The sequence below is a fragment of the Enhydra lutris genome, unplaced genomic scaffold, assembly GCF_002288905.1.
Source record: "Enhydra lutris kenyoni isolate GAN:26980312 unplaced genomic scaffold, ASM228890v2 scaffoldscaffold6, whole genome shotgun sequence".
In the NCBI taxonomy this organism is placed as follows: Eukaryota; Metazoa; Chordata; class Mammalia; order Carnivora; family Mustelidae; genus Enhydra; species Enhydra lutris.
This window is the reverse complement of record NW_019154090.1, coordinates 27,933,973-27,960,429: the sequence shown is the minus strand read 5'-3', so window position 1 is coordinate 27,960,429 and position 26,457 is coordinate 27,933,973. Positions and strand designations below refer to the sequence as shown.

The following is a 26,457-nucleotide window of genomic DNA, read 5'->3' as shown; positions in this document are numbered from 1 at the left end:
TGGGTCGGCGGACTCAGGCCATTTCTCCCCACCACGAAGGCACCTGTTTTATGGAAAAGGACAAGTTTTATTTATTGAAATTGGATCATATCCCAGAGTCAGCTCACCACTCATCAGGGGGCCAGGTACCTGCCCTGTATCCTTGTCCTCAGATTGTGACCTTGAATTTCTCATCTGGCTGCTCAGATACTTGGTCTCATTCATTCACTCCTTCATTAATTCAGCAAAAGATCATTAAGTGAATATTTTATACCAGTGACTGCAGGTTCCAGGAAATAAAATGACAACTAACATTTGCAGAGGGCTTAGTAAGTGTCAAGTATATCTCTGAACAGTTCGCACTGGATCCTCACACCTCCCTCTGAAGTACTATAAGGGGCTCCATTTACCCATCAGGATACTGAGGCTAAAGGTAATCGGCTTCATGTTTGGGTTTCAACCCCAGGCTGAGTCCAGAGTGAGTGCTGATAAGCCATATTGTGCCTGAGACAGCCACAGCCTCTGCTGTCACGGGAATGGTGGCCCTTGGGGAAGGGTGACACTTAACATGGCATCACAGGGCGTGCACAGGATATCTGATGGAGAGCCCAGGGATGCAGAAAGGCCTCCTTGAAGAGGGAATACCTAAACTGAAGGGAGGGGATGTGCAGAAGCTGACAAAGGGAAGAGGAAGAGAAGAGAATCCCAGGCAGGATGGCAAGAGACAAGAGGGCAAAGAAGCTGAGGACCTAAAAGACGGGATTGGGTCTCAGAAGGTGCCCTTGGAGCAGGAGCCTGAAGAAAGCCGGGGAACACCTTGCCCACTGGTAAAGAAAAAGGGAATTGCCGCCGCTGGCAAAAGGCTCTGATGCAAATGCACGCTTGGCAGCAAGTAGGGAGCGGAGAGGAATTTAGGGAAGCCTAGGAGATGAGATGGAGGGGCGGGCATATTTCACACCGGTCTTGCCGGCCAGGAGATTCTGTCTGCCACGGGGGTTAGTGTTGAGAGCAGAGGAGGGACCTGTTGTTCCAGGTCTATTTTCTACCCTAGAATGTGAGCAAGAGGGCAGGGATTTCGTTTTGCTCTTTGCCTGTCCCCATCCCTGGAAGAGCACCAGGTTCTTTGATCGCATTCAGTAAATCTGTGAACAAGGAAGTGAATGGACGAATAAATAAATGAATGAAATGAAGGACTGAGTCAATGAATAATTACGTATCTGACTCCTCCAGAGATCCTTCAGTCCACAGGTGCCAGGAAGACCAGCTCCGCCTCTCCACCGCCCGGCTTCCACCCCCGCCCTTAGGCTGCAGATCCGCGCCGCGGCCGCCAGAGGGCGCGGAGCAGGGGGCGTTTCCCGCACGGAGGGCTTTGCGTGAGGCACCGCATGGGGCGGGGCCTGCGGGCGGGCGCCTCTCGGCTGGGTCTGGTCGACCCGCGGGCGGAACGCGGCTGCGAGGCTGAGGCTGTGCGGCGGTGGCCGGAGCAGTTAGGCCGGCGCACAGAGCGAAGATGGCGGCGGAGCGACAGGACGCGCTGAGGGAGTTCGTGGCGGTGACTGGGGCCGAAGAGGACCGGGCCCGCTTCTTCCTCGAGTCGGCCGGCTGGGACCTGCAGGTAGCGGCGCGGGGCCGGCTTCGTCGGGCCGGCCGGGGGCTGCGGGAGGCGGGCGTCCGGCGCATCAAGCCCGCGGTGACCGAAGCGCACAGTCATCCCGCCGGGCTGCGGCCCGACCCAGGCCTCAGGGTTCTGAGGCCGCTTGCCACGCGTCGCCCCCACGGCTGGGTGTGGGAAAACGCGGGCCAGCCCCGGCCGGGCCCTCCTCTGCTGGGTTTCGGGTCTCCCCTCCGCCTCGTCCGCTCGCGGGGCCAGCGAGACTTTGGGCACTGCCGCGACCCGCGTGGAGAGGGAGCCGGGGGGCGTGGCGGCCGCGCCGAGGCTTGGCTAGGGCCGGGCGGGCGGGAATGACCAGGTCCGAGGTGGAGCTGCGCGGGGGAGGAGGTGATCGTTTATTTCCCTTCACGCCGCCCCTGCTGCGGGTTGAGGGAGCACCCCGGCCCAGACATTGGCCCACGCCCCCTTCTACCCTGTTCCTGGGGGAGACTCCCTCCAGGGTGGTGGCGCAACCTTGGAGCCTATTCGTCTTTCCTGGTTAAGTCTTCTGTAAAATGGGAGGCTCGTGGAGTTTATCGTCCAGTGTACTGGCACGTATTACGTATTCATTAAGTACTTGTTAATTAAAGCATTAACAGGAGCTACACGTGGGAGGGATTTTTGTAAATTGTTGAATCTCCCGTGCCCAGAACAGCTCCCGGCTCATAATGGGCACCCAGTAATTAATTGGAGAAAGAATTGTGTAAATGGTCTTGGTCTGCCTGCGTCTTAGGTGGATGACAGTGATTAGTATTTCTTGATTCCCTACCATGAGCCAGGTGCTATTCTAACTCCTTTACGTATCTTTAAAATTATTTAATCTTTGCAATTTGCCGCTGAGGTTTAGGGAGGTTAAGAAACTTGCTCAAGGCATCACTAGCTATAGACTGGAAAAGATAGCCTTAGAAGTCAGTTCTGATTCCAGAGCACTGAAGCACCAAGTGCCAGGCACTTTCCAGGTGATGATTTGTTTAATCCTAACAAGAGTGAGGTAAAGAAAACTAGCTCCGCTGTATGGGTGAGCAGTTAGACGGTGAGAAGGCAAGTGATATGTCCCAGATCCCACAGCCAGTAAATAGTAAGGTTGGGATTTAAAGTGGGTCTGCTGACTCCACCATTTAAATTGCTTCCGCAGAGCAAGAGTTAGGCATAGTGTCACGCCTGTACACACAGCGTGCAGCCCTGTGCAGGGCAGAAATACAAAATGCAGCCACGGCCTGGAAAACCTAGGAGCTCACAGTGTTACCCAGTTGCCAGGTCATCAGTCCCAGTCTCCTCACACTACAGGTAGGGAAACTGAGGCTCGTGCATGTGACATGACGTGCCTGCCAGGGCCAGGACTGGAATGTAGGCCCCCCTCAATTTCAGTGCGTGTCCTATGACAGCACACTGCCTCCAGAGGACTGGTTATATCCCATGAAGGTATACTCCTGACTGGCTGATTACGTCCCACAGGGGCTCATTGCCTACTCTAAGGCTGGTGGTCTTGAGGACAGGAACCATATCTTTTTCATCTCCGTAGACCTCAGTGCTCTTTCTTACTTGTTTAAAGTGATTCGTAAATACCTAACTGTTAAGTCAGTGAGAGAACAACCAAACACAAATGGCCAAAAGACTCCCGTATACCTGCTGTATGTAGAGAGCTAAGGCATGACTGTGCAGGAATGTTATTGGGTCCTCTCATTCATTGCACAGGGTTGGTGGGACAGGTGTCTGCGTTGCATAGATGAGGAAACTGGGCCTTAGAGATAAAGTAAACAAAGCAATTTGTACCAGTCTCCCTGTTCCAGACTCCTGGCTGTCTCATAAAAGCTGAGAGTAAGGGCCTGAGCAGACTGCCTGGGATGGAACGTGGCTCTAGTCCTTACCAACTGCTTAACTTCGGGAATTTTCTTAATTTCTCAGTGTTTCTGTATCAGCTATAGAATGAGACAATAACACCAATTACATATGGTTCTTCGAGGATTAAATGAGTTAACACATGTAGAGTTATATTCAGAACAACGTGGCACATAAACAAACGCTCAATAAATGTACACTGCTTTTACTGGATCACATTTCCTAGTAAAATGAGAATGAGGAGTTTCTCCGTCCTAGCCTGCCTTCTTGCCTTCTATTATTTCCCTTAGTGGATGGAATTTGTTTCAGGTGATAAGAAGAGAGATGCTTGCTATCTTTTTATCTCATTTTCTGTGGTCCCCAGATAGAGACCACCTTCTAAGTGTGAGCCGTATCTTCGTGACTTTGCTTTTTTGCACTCAAAGGAAATATGTGTTAAATGAAGGCCTGTTTAAGAATCCCAAGTTACTACGTCTCCGTTGCAGATCGCCCTAGCGAGCTTTTATGAGGATGGAGGGGACGAAGACATTGTGACCATTTCGCAGGCAACCCCCAGTTCAGTGTCCAGAGGCACAGCCCCCAGGTAAGGGCCAACTTCAATTATTGCTACTTGGGTGTGCTACCAGCAGTGAGGAAGACCAGTTTCCTGACTTAATGGAGGATTAATCGTGAGGATACAGACCAGTGGGTTGGAGTAAGAAAGTTAGATTAACTGGTGGATACTAGTTCCTCACATGACATGTTCCTCTCCTGTAGAGAGGCACAGCACACTGCGGTAGAGACTCTTACCTGACTGTGGTTTACGGCCCAGTCCTAGGGGGAACCACAGAACCTGCTTTTAAGATGTTTAAGGGTCTTTTATTTATGAATGTGAGGAGTGATCTCTCCGTCTCTAGAAGTTTTTAAGTAGAAACCAAAGGACTTCCTTTTTGGGGGCTATAGGTGTAAAAGATTGGACTAGATGACTTTAGAAAGGCTCTTTTGATATTTTAGGATGCCTGTATAGTCTTATACTCTGTATAGTCTTAGAGAAAATAAACCTGTGTAACCCACTCTTCCCCAGATTGATTAAATGAAACAGAGTTAACCTTTATGATCCAATTTACATCCCCTGTCACAGCCACCTAAGGTTCCCATGGCAGGTCACTGCTGTGATCTGCGGAGTGAGACACTACTGGTCCTCCAGGAGACAGGCAGGGCCTCTTCCTACAAAGGTGTCTGAACTACAACTCCCCTCTGCTCTAGCCTGATTTGTTTTCTACCCTCTGGTTTATGTTTTCATCAGAAAAAATTGTTTGGTTTTTAAATCAACTTCAGAATACAGATAGAGTGTTTCTTTGCCAGTGGAGTGTAAATTATGTTTCTCCCTAAGGGCATCCAAGCTTTAAATTACATTTCCACCCTTTGAAGAAGGAGCACTAACCCCAGATTTTGTTCCTTCCTAACTTCTTTCCCTGTCTTCCGTGTCCAGAGAAAAGAGGTAGTTGGCAGTTGATCTTTTAATTATTAATTAGGGACTGACCTACGAGGTATGGGTGATGGCTCATCTGGTTGTTACTACCGGAACATGGTTGTTAGGGAGATGTTCCATCTGATTTCCTGGGTGAGTCTTTAATAGGTACCCCCGGTAAAAAAAAAAAAAAAAAAATAGGTACCCCCGGTTACTGTGGGGATATTGGCGTGTCAGACATGAGGGGGCGGGGGGAGTTGAAATGTAGCCTGATATCAGTCACAAGTTTGCGCTTCTCTCTGCTAGTAGCCTTAAAGCCCTATCAAGGCAGTGGTTTATTGGAGCATAGGCCTACGAGCCCAACTGCCTACATTCAAATCCCAGCTCTGCTACTTGGGAGCTCTGTGTCCTTGGATGTTTACTGAACATCTCAGTGCCTCGGTTTTCCTCACGTGGTAAATGGGCAGTGCCTATAACATGAAAGATTAAAAGACTATAACTTACAAAGCGTGTAGAACTCAGCACATGTTAGCCATTCTCCTTTTATTGTTATCAGCATTGGTTTTCATCATCCCCATTCTTTTTCTGTGTGTCCCCTGTCTCTTTCCACAACGAATACATAGTAAAAAAATAGACCTGTAAGTAAAAGAATCGAGGAGATAGAGTTTAGTGTTAAGGCCAACAGGGACTGAACACATGTGCAGGCCTAAAGGCCTTGCTTTGTTGCTTTGGGTAAGCCTCAGACCTGGTACTCAGCTTGGGTGAAGCCAAGAAAAATGGAGAGGGAGGACACAGTCTGTTACATCATTGTCCTTGCCTGGAAGGAAAAGACGGAGTGCATTCTCAGGAGAGGCCACACTTGTACTAGCCCCTCAGAGGAGTTGCGTGTGCAACCTGTCTCTACTGCCACCCTGAGGGACTGGACTGCCACATGCAGGACACCTGGCCTGCTGCCGCGCGCCCCACTCCGCCCCTGCTGTCCTCTCCTTGACTGCTGTTTCATGTCCTTACTGTAGCTGCAGAGCAGTGTTGTAACAGCACTCTGTTAGTGAGGTCCTCCATTGATTCTAGAATCTGGAATGGGAGAAGGTTTATAAATGACCTGAAGTTGCGGGCAGAATTTTGTGTGTAGGTTTTCTTTTTTGGCAAGAAAATACATAGCTTTTATCAGATTTTCCAAGGTCTTTGGAACACAAAGAAGTTAACCATTGCTAAAAGATAGTCTAAACTCCTCAGTCATTACAGCTGTCATTTTTTGAACACTTGCCAGGTGCCAGACCCTGGGTTAAACCTTTACATGTACATGTCTTTAGTCCTCACTACAACCCTATGTATGGGTACTGTTATTCTACCCATTTTACAGATGAAGATACTGAAGCTGGGTGTCTTCCCATGGTACACAGCTGGTAAAACAGGGATTTAAATGCGGCTCTGTTTCTGTTTCCAGCATTCAGCTCTCAGCCAGAATGATGTACTGCCTCCCTTCGTGGACATACAGGGTCCTCCAGAGCTGGCCCTGAACCAGCCATCCTAATCTTACCCCTTTTCCTTGTCTCTCAGATCTTTAGTCCCACCAAACGGATTTCGTTGATATCTCAATTTTGCCTCATTTTTGGTTTTCCTGCTTTTGTTTGAGCCTCTCACCTAACCGGCCATGCCTGCTCTCTTTTCTGTCCAGTTCCCATGGGTCCTTCCAGGTTTAGCTCAGTCCCTACCTTCTCTTTTGAGTGTGTTGTCCCCACCCCATAGGCAGCATGCCATGGTCTTGTTACTCAGAAATCTAGTCACCTATAATTCGTTTGCTTCTTGACCTGTGTCCACATACTACTTGGTGACATCTCTTGTGAGTCGTCTTGAACTCTTCTGATACTTAACTTCACGTGTTCTCCCTCAGTAAATTGTAAATTCCTGGAAGTGGGAGGGCTAAGATTTCAGGAGCACCCATCATCTGCCTGGTTCTGCCAGATACTCTTACCTAGGTTGTTATGCCTCAACAACTTGGGAAGTAGGTAGGGTGCTGAGTCTTAGAAAGATTGAGGGACTCACAGCTGCTGTTACGGCAGATTCAAGCCCAAGTCTGTGTATAGAAAGAGCTGCTTCTGCCACGTGCTACCCGCCCTGTCCAGCACCTCCCACTCTGTACCTAGCACAGGGTAGAGCAGGAGGTAGCGGTGAGTTTCTTCCTTTTCTTCTTTCATCCAGCTTAACTATACTTTCTTAGGATGTCAGGGACTGCCGTTTTCTGATTCTCTAAAACTGTACTATCCAGTTTAGGAGCCTATAGCCTCATGTGGCTGTTCAAATTAGTTTAAATTAAATTAAATTTAAAATTAGTTAAATAGTAAAAATTTTAAAAAAATAAATTAAAATTAATTAAAAATTAAATAAATTTAAAAAAAATTTTTTTTAATAAGGAGGAGGAAGGGGAATGGGGAAGTTGGGGGAGAGTAAATTTTTTTTTTTTTAAAGATTTTATTTATTCATTTGACAGAGATCACAAGCAGGCACAGAGGCAGGCAGAGAGAGAGGAAGGGAAGCAGGCTCCCCGCTGAGCAGAGAGCCCAATGCAGGGCTCGATCCCAGGACCCTGAGATCACGACCCGAGCCGAAGGCAGAGGCTTTAACCCACTGAGCCACCCAGGTGCCCCATTCATCCTAAGCACATGTCAGAAACTCAGTAGGCACGTGTGACTATGACTTCCATACTGGACAGCACAGGAACATTTCCATCACTATGAAAAATGGATCTGACAAAGGACTTTTGTGCACTTCAGGGTGCCGGGGTACCTGGGAGATAGAGTTTCGATGCTGAAAAAATGGAAATTTCTGAGACATTTTGCCACTTTGTGGAGGACAAAGGACAAATTGTTCTAAAATTGGTGATGTCCCCTGGTCATCCGTGCCATAAGGTAATCTCAGAGCACTACCCCAGAGCAAGCTCTCAGATCTGACCATGTGTCAGAATTACTTGGAGAGCTTCTCAAGTGCAGGGCGCTGGGCATTCCTCCCAGAGTGTCTGACTCAGGGACTGTAAGGCAGGCCTGGGGACTGGCATTTCTCAGTCTCGCAGATACTGCTGATGCTCTTGATCTGAGGACTAGCACTTTGAGAAGCACTTGTAATGTGCTGCACCAGGCATCAGTGCTCCGACAGCTCACGGAAGCCCGAGGGCTTGGTGCTGTGATTGGTCCCAGTGGCACCTGAGAACACAAAGACTTTGAGAACTTCATTAGCATGCCCCAGATCCCTGGGTGGGCTCACTCCGGATTAGAACCAGGTATATGGACACCAGAGTCTGTGTCAGATAGTGTCAGAGTCTGGATGGGAGAACTTCTGGAGAAAGACTCAAATCTGCAGCCCGAACAAGTGGTTTGCTCAAGCACATGTACACGTGGTATTTAACAACAGAGAGAGGGCTTTTCTCCCATGGATGCAAGGCTGAACATCTGTGGAAAACTCCCCCTGGGAAGATGAATGAGTGAAATTAGCCTTTCAGGGCCAGAGTACACATCTGTCGCTTGGATCCTTTTGAACTGTGTCATATAGACATCCAGGAATGCCCAGGTCATTGCTCTCTGCTAACTCAAGCAGGCAGTGCATTTGCTACATTAATTGGTCTTTGTTCTCTCCTTTCTAGTTGATGGCACTTCAAAGCCTGTTCCATCCTCTGATTGTCTCCTTGATATAAATCTTTAAGATTGAACTGCAGCTTTCTCTGTAGAAAACAATTCCTTGAGCCTTCTCAGTCTAGCCCCTGTAAACCTATATTATCCTCTTCTCCCCACCCCCATATTGTAGAGAACTTACTTTTTCCCCTAAGAAATACATTTTATAAAATGTGTCTCATGATTTCTGAATTCCTTGAAGATAATCTAAACTAGAAAAAAAGTGACAGTTTAAAACAGTGTCAGAGGAGGAAGGTGACTCTTCATGTCAGAGGTGACTCTTCTGTGCCCTCTCCAGCCCCACACACAGCTCTGCTTTCTTCCTAAACGCCAATAAAGACTTGTTCTTGACTGACCTGCAGCAGAAGCACAGATATCCTCAGCCACATACTCATTTCATTTTCACTTGTTGATAGCTTGCCCTTCCTGCAAAGTGTTACTTTGTGTTTGTGTGTACACCCCTTTCCTGCTGTGCCCTGCTGCTCCCTTACCCACCAGCCTCCCACCCTTTCTCTACCTGACTGGCAGTCCACTCATTCTTTGGCACACAGTTCAAATGTTGCATTTTCCCGGAAAACTTTCTCAATGTTCCCCTATCCCCACCCCGTGAAGGACAAGACATTCTGTACCCACATGTGCCATGTGCTTCCCTCTGCTACAACCCATACTACACAGTATTTAACAGGGGCCATGAGCCTATGGCAACTGAAGAATAAGAGCTGTGTCTGGGCATCTTTATAGACCTGGTGTCCAGTTCAGTTTTTAAAAATTAAATGAAGAGGAGTGCCTGACTGACTCGGTCAGTGGAGCATATGACTCTTGATCTCAGGATTGTAGGTTCGAGCCCGATGTTGGGTATGGAGATTATCTAAAAATAGTAAAAATCTGTTAAAGAAAAAGTAATAAGAATTAAGTGATGAAAATAGCTATCCAGTCATAAGTTTTTAAAGTAGTACACACCCTATACTGTTCCTCTTTCCTCCCTATAGGAGAGCTTAAATGGACTCCATTTTATTTCACAATAGCCCTTCCTAATTTATTTGCAGTCCTGTGTTACCTTGAAGAAAAATTCCACATATATTTTGATAGAAAGGTTAGCCCTCTTTCATGTAGATCCTCTTCTACCCCACCAAAAAAATTAAACCCCTGTGTCCTCAACTCCTTAGCCGCTGATAATGGGGCTACTTTTAACTCTTCCCGATATCTTTTTGCTCCTTTCTGTGTCTCCAGTGATAATAGGGTGACATCCTTCAGAGACCTCATTCATGACCAAGATGAGGAGGAGGAGGAGGAAGAGGGCCAGAGGTGAGTCTTTGCTGAGGGGTGCAGAGTCCATTGGAATGTCCTTGATAATGTGTAAGCCATCTAGAAGGACCTAGAAGGATAATGTGCTCAGTTATCATTAGCCGTTACTACTGTGGCCTAGTCTGGGTGGGTTATATTCCAGAAACAGTCTCCCAGACCCTCTAGCTTAGAAGTCATCCCTTTCCCCTGTTACTATTTTTTTCTTTTGGGGTATTCTGGGTTTTTCTTTTTTTTTAATTATTAAAATAAGATGTATTTGTTGAGGAGTGTTGGGGAAGGGAAACAAATCAGTAAGAAGGAAAAAAGTTATTCATAATACCTGGTCTTCCAATGGTCACCAGGTATCAGTTATTTTGGGTGTATATCTTTCCAGGGTGTTTTTTTTGTTGTTGTTGTTTTGTTTTGTTTTGTTTTCAGTTTTTCTTTTTAATTGAAAAGGCAATATATCACATTATAAACAGAATTAAAGGCTTATATCAGTGTGTATTCTCCCAGTGCAAACACATACATACTATTTGTCTGTCTGTTTTTAACCATTAGGAATGCTATAATAAAAATAGTGTCCATTGTGGAAGATGGAATAGTATACTGAGAAAATGTAACAGTTACACACCCTTTAGTAACTAGAGTTAATGTTTTGGCATATTTCTATTCAGTCTTTGCTCTGTATATAAATGTACTTTGTTTGGTATTATATTTTACATGGTGATAGTCAAATAATTTTGTTTCTTGTTTTTGTTGGATTAATGCTATTTATTCAGTATTTCTCTGTACCATTGAGATTCATTAGTGTTTTCAACAACTACAGTAATAATTCATCATACGGGTTGTCCAACATTTAAGTTTTTGATGGTTTTTTACCACTGTAAATATCATTGTTGTGAACCTCTCTGTGTATTAATCTTAGGTTACATTTCAGATTATTTTCTTGGGGAAGTTTCTAGAAATGAAAGTTCAGGTTGAGGGAATGAATATTTTTAATCACTTGATCACAGGCTCTTAGTTCACAAGCCAAGGCTTTGAGATTCCATTATAAAGACTTTTCAGTCCGCTGAGCAGAACGTCATCTGCAGCCTCATTTCACAGCTTTGAGTTCCCCACGGACCCTGCCTCGGTCTGTCAGACGTTCTTAACGATCATTATAGTAACCCTTACGGAAATTTAATAATCTCATGATGGTCACTCTTTGGGAAGCGGGCTGAGAAATTACATGTGTTCTGTTCTCTGTTTTCATCCATATAGTGACCTTTACACTGCCTCACAGCCTTCTTTTTAGATACATTCAAGGTTCAGAGTTTTACATTCCTTGAGTGAAAGGCAATGCCATCAAGTATGTGAATGCCCAACTTCTAAATGGCCGCTGCCTCCTTTTCCTGTCCTGTCACATCCTCCAGGTGATGACCTTCCTTTATTTCACATCCTGATTACATCCTCAGCCCCTCAGCATTTCAGACCTGATGACATTGGTGCTGTCGTCCTTGTCAAGGCCTGTGGCTTGCCTTGCATTCAGTGGGGAATGTCAGGAAATAGAAAGCTGGGACTAATTTTATAGGTTCTCAGCTCTCCCCATGGGGAGACACACTGTTGACCTAGCAGTGAATAGAAGCGACAAGCAGGTGGCTAGCCGGGCTACATGAGTACTGGTTTTTAGAACCAGATTAAAAACTGCTAGCTTCATCTCAAGCCACGTTTGGCCCATTGCAGAGCCTGGTGTGGGTATCTTGGGGCTTTTATTTGGCTTTCCCTGACCTTCTTCAGTACCCTCTTCTCAATGCCCCAGAGGGTATCACCAGAATAGCAAGGTGAGGTGAAGCTTGGGTGAGCTCTGGTGCTGTATCACACCACCTCACATGTGTGCATTACTCTGTGCTTGTTCTTTTGCATACATCTGCTGATTTGAACCTCATGGCCCTGACTTAAGGAGCAGGTAGGTAGGGCATGTGGTCCTTCCCTCCCATTTCAGAGATAAGGAAAATGAGATACAGGGCAATGCACTGGTTTGCCCAGGGTCACTCAGTGGCAGAGCCAACACTGGAGCCTAGCTGCTCGTGCTAACCACACCGCTGCCTCTGTTAACCTAGAGCTGCTAGTGGTAGCTGCTTCTGCCTGTGACCATAGCTGCTGTCTCCTAGAGAGGTGCTAGCCACCGGATGGATGATTCCCAGTTGGGACTATTTTTGGACCTGGCATGTTGTCATGCATGCCTGGAATGCCCTTCCCTGGTTTCTTCACCTGATAAAATGTATCCTCATCCTCAGGACTCAGCCCAGAAGATATTCTAGGAAGCCGTGATTATCCTCCCCAGCTCAGTGCTCCAGAGTACCCCTTACTGACCTGCATTGCTGATCACACTGCATTATGCCTGCCTGCCTACTTAACCTGTTTCCCCAACTAGACAGTAAATTCCTTAAAGATGGACATTGCACCCTTTAATTCAGTGTGCCTAGCACCTAGCCCAGAGCCTGACACCTACTCTATTCATGTTTTCCAAGTATGTTTAGTGTTAGACATGTATTTTCTATGCAGGTTTTATGCTGGGGGCTCAGAGAGAAGTGGACAGCAGATTGTCGGCCCTCCCAGGAAGAAAAGTCCCAACGAGCTGGTGGATGATCTCTTTAAAGGTGCCAAGGAACATGGAGCTGTAGCTGTGGAGCGAGTGACCAAGAGCCCTGGAGAAACCAGTAAACCAAAAGTGAGCATAAGGGTTGTTGTCTGTGGCCATAGGCCTCTGGTTTTGGGGGCTGGGGGGAGCCCTTTCTCACTCCAGTAGTGACTGAATTTGTTTTGTTTTGTCTTTCACTGCTCACTTGCTCTTACATGTACAAGAGCAGTGTAGTTTCTCTCACCTTTTAACATGAAATCAAGATTTGAGGCAGTTTTCAAATCTCGGCCTGTGGGCTAGAACAGGTCCTATATACTGTTTTATTTGGCCAACTTGATTTACTCAGTGTTTTACCTTTTTTGTTTTAATTAAATTAGTAGCACCTGTGTTACATAAATTCTAGATTTCTGTCATCTTTGGAAAAGTCAGAAAGTCTTCAGTATTATCTTGCACCCAGATTCCTGCATGACCATAATTAACTAGAGCTTAGTAGCAGCTCTTCCCTTTAGCCAAGCAGTGCCTCTGCCCGCCCCCCCAATCCTGGTCACTTCATTCATCTACCATACTGCCTGGCCCCGTGGCCCTGAGTTCAGTACCAGAGCAAGTGCACCTAGTAGGTAAGAAGCTTGAGGTATGTCATTGTATCTGAGTGACCCATCACCATTGCCCCTCTCCTCAAATGTTTATGAACTTGTGTTCTGTAGCCATTTGCAGGGGGTGGCTATCGCCTGGGGGCAGCACCGGAGGAAGAGTCTGCCTACGTGGCAGGAGAAAGGAGGCGGCATTCCGGCCAGGATGTGAGTGCATTTACATTCTTTGGGAAGCTCATAGACTGTTCTGCCGTTTTTCAGAGGCAGTTGGTCACATGTTATTTGTACCAACAGCCTCTGAAAGGGAAGAGGCAGTGCCGTTACTGTGGCCTTGAATGGAGAGGATTATCTGACGGGCAGGGGCACTCGTGAGAAGGGGTGAGCAGAGGAGATGGATAAATGAAGGAGTTTCCTGAGCATTCTGTGAACCTTGGGCAGAGGGATGATTCTAGGGTTTTCTGGTGGTATGGACATGGCTAAAGAACTTCGGCTTCAGTCCACCCAAGGAGGCCTAGAACACAACTTTGAAAATATTTTCCTTACTACTGTTCAGTCCTCTTCTGTGTTTAGGGTCCCCTCTCCAATAAGCATCTCCTACTATATCAGTAATTTTGAGGTTTATGAATTTAATATTGTGCCGTAAACAGATGTTTGGCCTTGTGACCATTAGTTTCTATAATGTATTTGTTTTTAATCATTTTTGGGTTTTATTTCAAAATAAAGTTAAGCAAGAGGAAAATAAAAACCGTATGCACCTGAGGCAGCAGCTGCTAATATGTTGGTTTGTAGCCTTGACCCTTTACTGTGAATATGTATGGGGAATTAACAGAGATAGCATTTGTAATAACTGCAAAATAGTCCCATAAGTAAATTTGCCATGGCAGTTGAGTTGAGCACGAGCTACAGGCCAAGCACACTGGCAACCCTACGGATAAGCCACAGCTTCGACTTAGTCACTTGCTCAGAAGCACTTAGCTAGTGAGTGCAAAATCGAGATGCAGACCCAGATCTGCTTAAATCAAAGTCCATGCTCTTAATCTGTTGCCATATCACCTTCTTTTAGGTTAATACTTGGTGGTTGATTGGATTTTCTAATGCATGCATGTGTGTGGCGTGTCTATGTTTTGATAATGACACAGGAAAATAGTAAGATCCTGCTAATTTGCAGGGTCACATTAGTATGCTTGTCAGTTTCCTGATGGTGTATGGACTGCTTACCTTCTTTTGTCACAGGTTCATGTAGTATTGAAGCTCTGGAAGAGTGGGTTCAGCCTGGACAATGGTGAACTCAGAAGCTACCAAGACCCATCCAATGCCCAGTTTTTGGAGTCTATCCGCAGAGGGTGAGAAGAGAAGCCCTCCTCTGGGTTCCATGTCAGTGAGTGGAATGGGAGATGGAAAAGAAGGGGCTGATCGAAATGTTTATTATTTCAGAAGTAAAAAGATTTATTTATTTATTTATTTATTTATTTATTTTAGAGTGGGGCAGTGCATTGGGGAGGGACAGTGAGACAGAGAGAATCTCAGGCAGACTGCGCTGAGCACGAAGCCTGATGTGGGGCTCGATCCCATGACCCTGAGATCACGACCCAAGCTGTAGCCAAGAGTTGATGCTTAACTGGCTGGGCCACCCCGGCAGCCCTCCCCCACCCCATATTTTAAAAATTTTATTTATTTTGAGAGAACGCACGTGTGCGCATATGTGAGCATGGGGAGGGGCAGAGGGAGAGAGAACCTCAAGCAGGTTCATACTCAGTGCAGAGCCCAATGAAGGGTTCATTCTCAGGACCCTGAGATCATGAGTCCAAAATCAAGAGTTGGACTCTCAGCTCACTGAGCTACCCAGGTGCCCCAAGCAGTGAAAAAAATTTTAAGCAGATTTAACATGGTTAAAATACAGATTTACAGATCTAAAACCTTGAGTGTCTGTTTTTCCCTTCTGGGCCTGGGACACAACCAAGTGACCAAATAAGATAGAGGTCTCAGTTGTGACTTTGAGCAAGCGAGAGACACGTGGGAGGCAGACAATAGCCACTGAAGTAGCTGCTCCCTGTGGGGACCCAGCGACTTTCACATTTGGAACTAGGATGTTTCTCCTCCCTTTGCACCCATCACTGCCATTCCCATGCTGCTCCCTGTGGACCCAGCATTGCCTTTTCTCCTGCAGGGAGGTGCCAGCAGAGCTGCGGAGGTTAGCTCACGGTGGGCAGGTGAATTTGGACATGGAAGACCATCGGGATGAGGATTTTGTGAAGCCCAAGGGAGCCTTCAAAGCCTTCACTGGAGAGGGTCAGAAACTGGGCAGGTAAGAGCAGCACAGGCAGAAGCGGGATGTGCCGGTCGCTCTCCCCGCCCCTGCAGACCTTGCATCTCACTCACTTGACATGTAGCTCTTCACCGTTAAGACCATTGCACATTTCATTTGTATGGGAGGAAGAGTGTGGAGACCATGGGCTTTGGTATTAAAAGACCTGAGTTTAAAAATCTCTTCTTCACTTTCTAGCCATATGACCTTCGACTGTATAATCTCAGTTTGCCCAAGTATGAGATGGGACTGATGAGAGTCCTTACCTCCTTAGCGACTGAGGAACCCAGAGCGCTGCCCCACAGTGAGCAGCCAGTAAGCAGGAAGGGCAGTACGTTGCTGCTTTGATTCAGTAATCTATCCTGTTTGCAGCAGTAGTAACCTCCTTCATGGCTTTTGGCTGAAACAGACACACGTTTTCTTGGGTCACCGGAAATGGGGGTTTGGAGGGATGAGAAATCCTGGACTTTCCCACCCAGCCAAGATTACAGCAGCTTTGTTCAGGATCCAAGGAAGCTCAGGGACATTATTGCCCTGTGCAGGTGGCTGCTCCACCATTGTGGTGGCCCTTATCTCTCCTTTGGCCCTGCCTGATACTCACTGTCACTTCCTGTGACTTTTTCAGCCTTGTGTCCTCTGCCACTGCCTCCATCTTGCATTCAGACCCCTGATAGGATCTGATTGGTCGAAATCACTGTTGCCTTTGATAGGTAAAGTTCTCCCACCAGACCTTGGCCAACCCATACTCGGGCTGCCTTCCCTCAGAGGCCCATTCAGCTCTGTCCATGGAGTCACTTGGTCAGTGTTCTTCAGAGAGAGCTGTGCCCAGAAGAGGCACTTGGAATAGTGAGCCTCCCTGCTGATGTTAGAGCATTATTTTACAGAAGGAGTGCTGAGATTCTTGGACTCTAAGGGTTATCCTTGGAGACATGACTGGTATGTGGTGGAACCAGGATTGGAACCCTGGCCTTCTGACTGGCATTTCTTCCCACACCTGTACAGTGAGCACCCTCTCTGATCTAGACCTGACAGCTCTTGAGCTAGGCACTGCCCATGCTCACCTCATCACCATCTGTAGGGATCGGACTGTGGTCTGCCAGTGGCTGTGCCCTTTGAGCTTCAGCTGGGCCCTCCTGGACTCCCTACCTCCCTGTTGGCCATTATGCCTTATCAGGAGCTAAGGTGATAGCTCAGGACATTAGAGACCAATGGGCTAATCTCCCAAGACCAAAATAGGAAGTCTACCCTGCTCTCATTTCGTCCACCACATTGGGCCTGTGGGTTAGTCCCAAGACCGCTGTCCTCGGATTGGTCCTGTCTGTGGCTTCCCTGCCAGCTATGGTAACCTTTGTAGAGCGCTAGATAATTCTTCTTTAATTATTAAAATAAAATATATTTATCTTTTAAGAAATAATAGAAAATACAGATCAAGAATAAAAACAATCTAATACCCAGGTATATCCAGTTAGTATCATTCTAGTCCTATATGTGTGGGTGTGTATGTGTGTAAATTGGGAATGCTGTTCTATCACTTGTTGTTTTGCTTAATGAAACTAATATGGCTACCTACACCAGTAAATGTATTTCTACAATCTTATTTCTAATACTAACATAACTTTTGATATTAAGGATGTGCTATAGTTTAACCAGTCCCCGCTGTGAACCATTTAGGCAGTTGCCAGTATTAAGAACCACATTGCAATGGATATCTCTAATTAAATCTTTGTATATCCTCTAATCTTGGGCTGGAAGTAAAATTGCTGGCTCACAAGGTCTTCATATTTTTAAGATGGTGTCAAATTGTTCTCCAGAAAGGATGTATCCATTTTTGCCCACCAGCTATTGTAAGGAAGGACCCAGAAAACCGTACAGTTGGGCTTGTTTGGCGTCATGATATTGATGGGAAGTGCTGTCACTGGAAAGTCTATATTATTTGTGCAAGACTCCACATCTCAAAAAATTTTTAGAAATTTTTTTTAAGATTTTATTTACTTGAAGGAGAGAGAGAGAGCATGAGCAGGGTGAGGGTCAAAGGGAGAAGCAGACTCCCTGCTGAGCAGAGAGCCTGATGTGGGGCTCAATCCCAGGACTCTGAGGTAATGACCTGAGCTGAATGCAGATTACTAAGCCACCCAGGTGCCCCCCAAAATTAAAATGTCTCTTTTAGCAAGAGGGGAATAAATAATTTTATTAGTGTGGAGGATGAATCCAACAAGTTGAGACAGATTTTGATAATCAGGTGTTTGACAGAGCTTGATTTTGTCTAAATAAATATTCTTTGCCAGTGCCACTTTCATTTAATTTCATTTTGGCTTTCTATGAAAAATGAGCAAAAGACAGGTTTTATACAGCTAAATGAGGTTTTGTAAGCTAAGTAAGGTTTTAGCTTTTCAGTCTAAACCGGATGGACAGCTTTTTCTAGTTTTTCCCATAAATTTTGCATCATTTTACATTGTCATCTTGTCAACTAAAATGATTAAGAGCCAAAAGTAAGAAAATGTTCTCAGGTTTGCCTAAAAAATCAGTCAGTCTGGGCGCCTGGGTGGCTCAGTGGGTTGAGCCTCTGCCCTCAGCTCAGGTCTTGATCTCAGGGTCCTAGGATCGAGTCCCGCGTCAGGCTCTCTGCTTCACAGGGAGCCTGCTTCCTCCTCTCTCTCTCTCTCTCTCTCTCTCTCTCTCTCTGCCTGCCTCTCTGCCTACTTGTGATCTCTCTCTGTCAAATTAAAAAAAAATTCAGTCAGTCCTGGGTTTTTTCTCCAGTTATCTGAATGAATAACTTGTTCTCAGTTCAAAAACTTGAGAAAACTCTTAAAGTTGTATTAAACTTCATTGTTTTGGGTTTTACGTCTGTTTGTTTGGATGAGAACTAATCTGAAGGTCCAGGAAAGACTGCCTCTATTTGATTATGAATAGAAAACACCAAGAACGCCCTGGGAGGGTGTGGGTTTGCTGCTACCGGGATTGGGTTTCAGCTGCTCACCATTCTTTCTGCAGTGGTCATTTTGTAAAGAGACGGCAAAGTTGTCAGCGCTTATAATTGTGACAGCAAAGCACCTTAGTGTCCAGTTAATTCCTGACTACAAAGGAAATGAGCAGTTGGGTGATTCAGGCTCTCGATCTGGGTGAGGCACTATTGCCCTGTGAGTTGTATGGTATTTGCAGGGAGATAGTAAAGAAACTTCCGGATGTCTGATCTGACCATTCCCGTCCCTGGGTGAAGTGCCTTCTCTGCCTCAGATGACCCAGCCACTCCTTGCGAGATATGGCTCAAGTGCCAGCAGTTCTCCAGAAACACCAGACCCAAGGCTTCATTCCCTTGAACCAATGCATGTGGCTCTCGTAAACAACTAGAGCTATTTGCACCTACTACTTTTTGAGTGTCTTGCTACAAATAAGAACGGTAAGATGTGGTGTGGAGGTTCCTCCTACTCCAGTCCTTACCCTCCTTGAGGGCTGTGTAGGTTGGGAGTGCCCCTTAGGTGACCTTCAGTTACAGCCCATGGCCAGGCAGTAGCATCTCCAGCTGATTTGGGTCCAGAATGTAGACAAATATAAGTGGGCCAGGACCTTGAGGAATGGTAGTAATCAGCTTTTAGAGTGTTTTTCTGCTGTTAGCAAAGCACTGGAGTAAGCATTTCATATGTGTTACCACCTTTAATTCTGTTTCAATCCCTAGGCTACAGATGAAGACTCTGAGCCTTGCAGAGGTCAGGTTACACCCAAGGTCACACTGCTGGTTAGTGCAGAGATGGGTTCCCTCCAGTCTCTGCTCTTACCTCCCATGCTGTATTGCATCTGAGATGTTCTTACGTAGACATAGGTCTTTGTTTGTGTTCCTAGTCTATGCTGGATACAGTGCATTATTTTTAGCTGTTATCTCAACCAGAAATTTCATTTAACTCCCATGTTACTGATGAGCAAACTGTCTTGGGACAGTGTTCCATAAGTCCAGGTCTAGGTCTGCCTGACTCCAAGGCTTGGTAGGAGAGTATGGCAGGTGTTAGAGCACAGGACAAGAGCCAGGTAGCTTGGCTTGTGTCCTAGCTTCACCTCAAAATAACCCTGGGACCTGGTGTACATTGCTTAATCCCATTGTGCCTCAGTTTCCTCACCTAAAAAGTAATGATGAATTCCGACCTCATACACCACTGAGGATTAAAAGAACTGCTGTGCATGACATACTCCGCCTCGGCCCAGCTTGCTGATGGCCGGTCCTGTGCTGTTTCTTCAGCATCACGCTGACTCTCCTTCATGGGAACGGCTGCCATGTAGTGGACTGCCTGCCCTAAGGGGTATGGAGGTGGCATAGGGATAGTATTCCCCTTTTACAGAAAAGGAAATGGAGAAGCCCAGATGTTCACTAATTGCTGAGGGTCCCCTAGCTCATGAGTGAGAGGTGTATCAGATTCTCTGGGAGCAGGGGACAGGTTTGAGAAAGCAATTTTAATGTAGGTATTTGTTTCTTAAAGTAAACCATAGAATGTGAAGCTTGACCAAGTCCTGGCTGGTAGGAACACACAGAATGTAGGGAGAGAAAGCTTGTTCGTTACGTAAGTTTTTTAAAAGTTGAAAAACTGCCCTACAGCATGCAGTTCTGTTTTCCCACCCATGAAATGGAGACCATACCGTCTCAGAGGACAGTTGTGATGAGTCATGAGGCTGTGGCTATCAAACCCCCCACAAAGACAGCACGTGCACAAAGTGAACGCCATTCCCATTTCCCTGCGTTCCCCACCCTTGCCCGTATGGATGCTCTGGGCTCTCTTGGAATAGCTTCTCTCGTTGTAGGCCTGACTGAAGATGTGAGAGTTCCCTTTCTGGCAGGCAGTAGCTTCACTGAGTACCTGTTCTGTCCTTGGAAGTGTTACATGAACAGTTGAGGGACAGGCCACCTACAGTCTAATTAGACAGTTGGCCTAATGCCCATGGAATTCCCAAACAAAACCGAGTCAGTCTTAGGCATTTACAGGGGTAATGTTGAACTTCGTGAGCATCTCTTGAAGTCTGGGGTGTTGTGGTTTCTCTGTATGCCCTGGCTCACATTTGAGTCCCACATGCAAAGCATGTGGTGGTCAAGTAAGCTTGCCTTAACTGCACAGTCTCTCAAGATGTTTAATATGCAAGTGGCTTCCGATGCTGCCAGTTTGTTTTGTGGCATTTCTATAACCTTCCTGGGTGATGGAGGGACTGGATCTCAGAAAACACACTTGGGAAAGTACTTTCTGTTAGATTTGCTACGGGTACTGTTTTAAGCTTATAAAGATCCAGGGCGAAAGGAGAGGTTTAAAAACTGATGTCATTAGAGCCTTAGGAAAGCAAGCAAGCGGACATCTCATGGACTTTTCTCTGCATGGGTCTGGGCTAGGGTGTCTGCTAAGAGAAAGGCTGGGAAATGAGATGCACAGGTGTTTACAGAAGTGTTTACAGAAGAGAAGTGAAACCTCCCAACAGTTGTCAAGAATTGGGAGGTGTTTTCTTTTGTTTTTAAGATTTTGTTTGAGAGTGAACGTGCATACTAGCAGAGCGGAACAGAGGGAGAGGGACAAGCAGACTCCACACTGAGCACGGAGCCCAGTGTGGGGCTCAGTCCCACAACCCTGAGATCATGACCTGAGCAGAAATCAGGAATTAGGACACTGAACTGACTGAGCCACTCAGGCACCCCGAGAATTGTATATGTCATTTTGTACCTGTCTGTGCTGTATGTAATTGTCCCCTTTATCCCTAACAAAAACGGAGTAAGACACATAGCCTTAACCCTTGTTCAAGATCCTCGTTACTACCCTTGTTGAAACTAAGGGAGTTTGAGTAACTACTACCCTTGTTGAAACTAAGGGAGTTTGAGTAACTTGCCCAGCACCACATAGCTAATAGGTGAATTCAGACCCCAGTCCATCTGATCTAAGATCTGAGCTCTAAACACTACAGCAGATACCACGTCCTGTTTGTAATGTGTAACTAATCCCTGTGGTATGGGGTACTTGGTTGGCCTGTGGGAAATCTCTGCCCCCTTCTGATAGTTGACACAGGAGAATAAATGTGCACACGAGTAAGGTTGTACTAGGGAATGCAGGCCAGAAAATTCTGTGACAGAGAAGGAGTCTGGACTGGTCCCTACATCCCAGCAGTCACCTGCCAGGCTGTGTCAGGCCCCCTCTACTGCAGATTGCCCTCTCTTGTTGAGGCTTAAACTCAGCCCGGTCTGGTCCTGCTGTGGGCTGTCTTGCGTACTGCTTTAAGGACACCAAGGAAGAAGGGGGTGAGTCACTTGCCCCAGTTACTCAGGAGTGAGGAAGATAGCAGCGACTCAGGGCTTGAGCGCATCCTGCTGGGCCTGTAGGTAGGTTCCATGAGGTCAGACTTGTCTCCGTCGCTCCCTGTGGTGGCAGCAGCAAGCCTAGTCCCGGATACAACGAGTGCTCAGGCCAACTCTGAGGCGGGCTTGCTTCTTCCAGGGGCCTTGTTTCTATGTGCGGCCTGACATGCTCCTCTTTCCTCAGCACGGCCCCCCAGGTGTTGAATACCAGCTCTCCGGCCCAACAGGCAGAAAACGAAGCCAAAGCCAGCTCTTCCGTCTCAATCGACGAGTCACAGCCCACCACAAACATCCAAATACGGCTCGCCGACGGCGGGAGGCTGGTGCAGAAGTTCAACCACAGCCACAGGTGCCTTGCGCCGTCTGGCCTTGCTTATCTTGGGAGGGCCCCCTGAACACCAGCAGGCACTCCATGCCACCCCAGAGGCGATAGTGGGATGGGAAGGTCTGCAGGTCAAAAGCCTTTGGTTCTAGTCCCTGCTCTTGCATTAAGTGTGGCCAGTAACTGCTTTTTCCCTGCTGTGGGTCTCACTCCTCACCTGTAAAATTAGGGGATTGGAATTCTCAGGGTCTTTTTAGCACCCACAGCATTTGTTCACAGATTTCATGGTAAAGCCCAAGTACAGAAGAATAAAAACTACTGTGGTTGATGGGGGGAGGGGAGGGCACAGGGCCATCATCCCCTCCAATTGGCTTTCTCTACCCACCCACCTCCAGGGGATCTCTGAAAACCACTGGGCTGTCAAAGTCTCTGCTAGATACACCCTTTGAGAATACTAGAATACCTGCTCTACTGTTTCAGATCATCTGGGCTGGATTAAAGCAAACTGTGCCATCCCCATTTTAAAGATGGGGAAACTGAGGCACAGAAAGATTGAAGAGATTAGCAGAGAAGGACTGTTACTAGTATTATAGGTATTTGGCAACTCCTTTTTCTGGAATAGTCCTATCTGAATTTCATTAGCCATAGACCGACTAAACCAAAAGCACATGTGGGGCCCAGGGAATGGCTTGACAGTCCGTTCGTGCTGACAGGGGTCTCATGTGGGCAAAGTTGTGACACGAGTGCAATTAGGATTACAGGAGGTGGGTCAGGAAGCGGAGCCTCTAGGAGGAGGGACCCGAATGTGGGCTGGAAGCCGGGCATGTTGAAAATCTAGGAGGAGGAAGATAGAGAATGAAGGGAAGGAGGGTGGTATCAAAGTAGGCAGGGATCACAGTAAGTTGGTCGGTGTTTATCCCAAGAAACGGGGAGCAGCCGTGAAGGTTTTAAGCAAGGGAGTGACATGATCTGATATGCTTCCAAATGAGTGTTTTGGCTGCCCTGTGGAGAAAGATGGCCGGGGGTTGTGGACAGCAGAGAAGGGCCCTGCTCACCCACCTCCCCACTCACCCCCGCTCCACCAGGATCAGCGATATCCGACTCTTCATTGTGGACGCCCGGCCGGCCATGGCTGCCACCAGCTTTGTCCTCATGACTACCTTCCCGAACAAAGAGCTGGCTGATGAGAGCCAGACCCTGAAGGAAGCCAACCTCCTCAACGCCGTCATCGTGCAGCGGTTAACATAGCCGCCTGCCTGGCTGGCAGCCTCATCTCCCTCCTGCGTCCTCCACGGCCAGCTGCCCCGCGGGGACCACCCCTCCCACCCCCCCTCCCACACACCCAGCAGTCCAGTGCCACGTCTCTTCCGTAGCTCTGGGTTATTAGATCTCGGTTGGACATTTGTTTTCTCCTTAGTTGCATTTCCTGGGTTTTTGTGAACGATCAATGGACTTTAAAGAAAAAAATAAAAATAACCAAAAAAATTGAAGATATTCCTTCACCAGCATGTTGTACGGAACCTCTCCCACTGAAGCCGCCTTTGATTGCTTTAAAATCACATTAATTTCCAGGGTGTGTGGGGAGGAGCCTCCCTTCCATGATTGCTGCTTGAAAATGGCTTGTGGCCCACAACTGCATCCGCTAGCATCCACCCACCGTCCCTGAGATGACTAGTGGAGGGTTCCCCTTTGTTGGGAAGGGAGTCCGGCACTTGAAGAAAGAGGCTTTGTAGCCACTTGCTCCCGAGAACAAACCTCTTGACTGGATCAAGCTGGGCAGCAGCAGGAGTGCCTGAAGTGTGAGGTTAGATCTAGATGCCCACGAGCCCTTCAGGTGTGAATAAATACTTCCCTGTGCTCTTTCCACTCAAATCTTGGGAAATTCGAGCTCCCTGGACCTGGGACAGTTGGGATTTTGTTGCCCTCCACCTGCCCCAGTCCTTTCCTCCCCTGTCTGGGCTACTCGCACCCTGATTTTCTCAGCCGTTCTGCCATTGCCTTATTTACTCCGTGTGCATAGATCTGTACCTGGGAGACAAGATAGGGTGTTTTCTCATTGGGAAGCAGCTCCTGCCAACCCAAGTGAGTGCAGAGTAGAGCTCTCGGCCTAGGAGAGGAAGGGAATCCGACTGTCCCTGCGCTCTCCACTCACAGCGCAGGGCAAATCAGATGGTGACGAAGGGAGGCCTTTCCTGTGCCACGAGCCCCTTCCACTGTGTGAGCATTTGCAAGAGGCTCCTGCTGAGTCCATTTCGAGGGCTAGTGCAGCGTCCCCAGCTCTAGTGTGCAGGTCCTGTGCGCAGTTCTCTGCCCTGCCGCCCTCTGACTGTCACAGCACAAGCACGAGCTCCCCCTAATAAAGGCCTCCTCCCAGCAGTGTGCTTCCTGTGCAAGTTTGGCAGAGGAGGGTCACAGGGGTCTCAGGTGGAAGTCCTTGCACCACCCTAATAGCTGAACCACAGACTGAATCAGCACTGACTCAGAGTCTCCTGGTTTTGAATCATAATGTGCCTCAGTCCCCTTCCCAGACACTGCTCACCACACACTTGCTCTTTCCTGCTTCACCCCTGCGGCAAGACAGGAATACGGCTTCCCAACCCCAGAGCTAGGGAAGGGCTTGGGGTTTCCCCCAGTACCCATCCTGAGACGGGGATGTGGCTTGGTATTTCTGATCCCAAACTGGCAGGAGCCTGCCAGGGCAGCAAGGTCCTCGGCACGTCTGGCAGGCAGAGGTGACCACGGAAACGAAATGCAGGTCTGGAAAAACTTTGTAAATTGTTTTCACCTTGACCATTAAAAACAAGAACGAGGACAGCAGAGTTTTGTACTTTTTAATGGGTTGCTCTGAAGGAGTATAATAACAGTAGCTACTGCAATGCAAACCCTAAAGCCCAGGTCATGGCTGGTAAGTGATGAGGTGCTGTCTGCCTGCCTCCAGAGCTTGCGCCCTTAACCTCTGTGCCCTGGGTCTGTGTACACTCCATCCCCCAACCCCTGGCCCTGTTTGCATACACTCTGCTTACGTTCATTCTGCATTAATTAGTACGTACCAGAGAGATCATAAAAACACCACTTAGAACCCGCATCATCTGGAAGAACTTAAAAAGGGCTCTTCACATTCCCACCTCGCCTGGGGAAGTAGGTAAGGCAGCAGGTCTGACTGTTGTCAGCCACGGCAGTTCAGACAGAGCGAGTGTCTAGCCCAAGGTCAGAGGGATTGCCAGCCACCGAGCCAGAGCTCACACTGGTCTGGATCCAGCCCAGGCAAGGATGTTTTCAGCCCCAGCTTTCTGCTCTGGGTGGCTCAGATGGAAAAGTCCACCACAGGTTTTTTAAGAAAAAACTACAGTCGCTGGTTCTGGGGCTTCTGAATTCAGGGCAGTTGTTCCCAACCAAACATTCAGTTCATCTGGGAGGAGGATTTTGAGTCATCCCCAGAATTGGTTGGTTGGTAAGGGACACTCCTGGCATCGCGTGGGCGTAATATATTGGAAAACATGGGACCTTCTCTGATGGAACGATATGTCACTGAGTGAACAACACAAGTTAACTGTGATGGTGATGATGCCTCACCAAGTTCAGTTTAAACTGTTTTCTCCCAGGCCACACGTGTATTTTTGTTTGTTTGTTTGGTCTTGCAAACTATACCGTGCCAAGCCCTGTAGATACGGTCTGGGGTCTATGTGGTCGCTTCCTCAGGAGGTGGCCACAGGAAGAAGCAAGCATGTGGGGTGGCAGTGGAGCATAGCTCTAGGGCTTCGGCTGGCATTGCCAAAGTGCCCTCCAGGGCCGCAGCGCCCCTTCCCATGCCTGCCGGGAACCCCTTAAAGCTGACTTGGAGCTCACGGGGGGGAAGCAGCTGGTGTGGAAAGGTGGGTTTGCTGCTTTGCACCCTCCGCCCTAGCCACCAGCACGTTCGGGGGGGCACTGCTTCAGGACTTCTCCCTCCCAGGCACGTGCATCGCAGATCAAGCCACTGGTCCCTCCCCTGTGGTCTCTCAGCCCAGCTTCCATGTCTCTTCTGGCGACCACCGCACTGACCTCGCTGATCCCTGCTTCTGCCCTTACCCCGACAGTCTCGTCACAAACAGGGACCACACCCATCACTTCCTTTAAAGCCCTCAGGTGTGCCCCCCGCTTTACCCCTGGAAACTGCTCATTGAGTTCTGGAGAGCTCTGTCCCCTGCCTGTCACTCATATCCCTTTGTCCTTTATTTCCCTTCTCCTCTGACCTCCCTCTGGTGTGTTACATATTCTCGGTGTCTGTTTCCTTCATCCCTCCACTAGATGATAAGCTCCATGAAGACAGGGCTTTTGTGTCTTCACTCTGGTACCCTGAACCCCCGGCACAGTGCCTGACTCGGCAGGTCCTCCACCAATAACTGGTTGGATGAACCTGCGAAAGAGAGAAGACCTCCCTCTCTCAGCTCAAG

At 47.7% G+C, this 26,457-nt stretch overlaps 1 protein-coding gene across 3 annotated transcripts; it reads left to right on the top strand.

Annotated features, from left to right (window-relative positions):
• The first annotated feature begins 1,422 nt into the window (after window positions 1–1,422).
• LOC111141539 (NSFL1 cofactor) lies at window positions 1,423–24,788 on the top strand. 3 transcript variants are annotated; one of them, XM_022494150.1, is made up of 10 exons: window positions 1,423–1,594; window positions 3,955–4,052; window positions 9,815–9,889; window positions 11,811–11,816; window positions 12,416–12,581; window positions 13,196–13,288; window positions 14,315–14,424; window positions 15,249–15,386; window positions 21,887–22,051; window positions 23,110–24,786. In XM_022494150.1, exons 1-10 carry the CDS (start codon window positions 1,490–1,492, stop codon window positions 23,270–23,272), a joined length of 1,119 nt encoding a protein of 372 aa, XP_022349858.1. In that variant the 5' UTR covers window positions 1,423–1,489; the 3' UTR covers window positions 23,273–24,786. The 3 variants fall into 3 exon arrangements, with proteins under 3 accessions (XP_022349858.1, XP_022349859.1, XP_022349860.1); XM_022494151.1 differs by lacking the exon at window positions 11,811–11,816 and having other exon boundaries at window positions 23,110–24,785; XM_022494152.1 differs by lacking the exons at window positions 11,811–11,816; window positions 13,196–13,288 and having other exon boundaries at window positions 23,110–24,788.
• Window positions 24,789–26,457: the final 1,669 nt, after the last annotated feature.

Bases quoted from the DNA above. Each gene is read 5' to 3' on its own strand.
- LOC111141539 (XM_022494150.1), top strand. From the start codon at position 1,490: ATGGCGGCGGAGCGACAGGACGCGCTGAGGGAGTTCGTGGCGGTGACT. The intron at 14,425-15,248 runs GTGAGAAGAGAA...TTTCTCCTGCAG, and splicing joins TTGGAGTCTATCCGCAGAGG to GGAGGTGCCAGCAGAGCTGC. The intron at 15,387-21,886 runs GTAAGAGCAGCA...CTCTTTCCTCAG, and splicing joins GAGGGTCAGAAACTGGGCAG to CACGGCCCCCCAGGTGTTGA.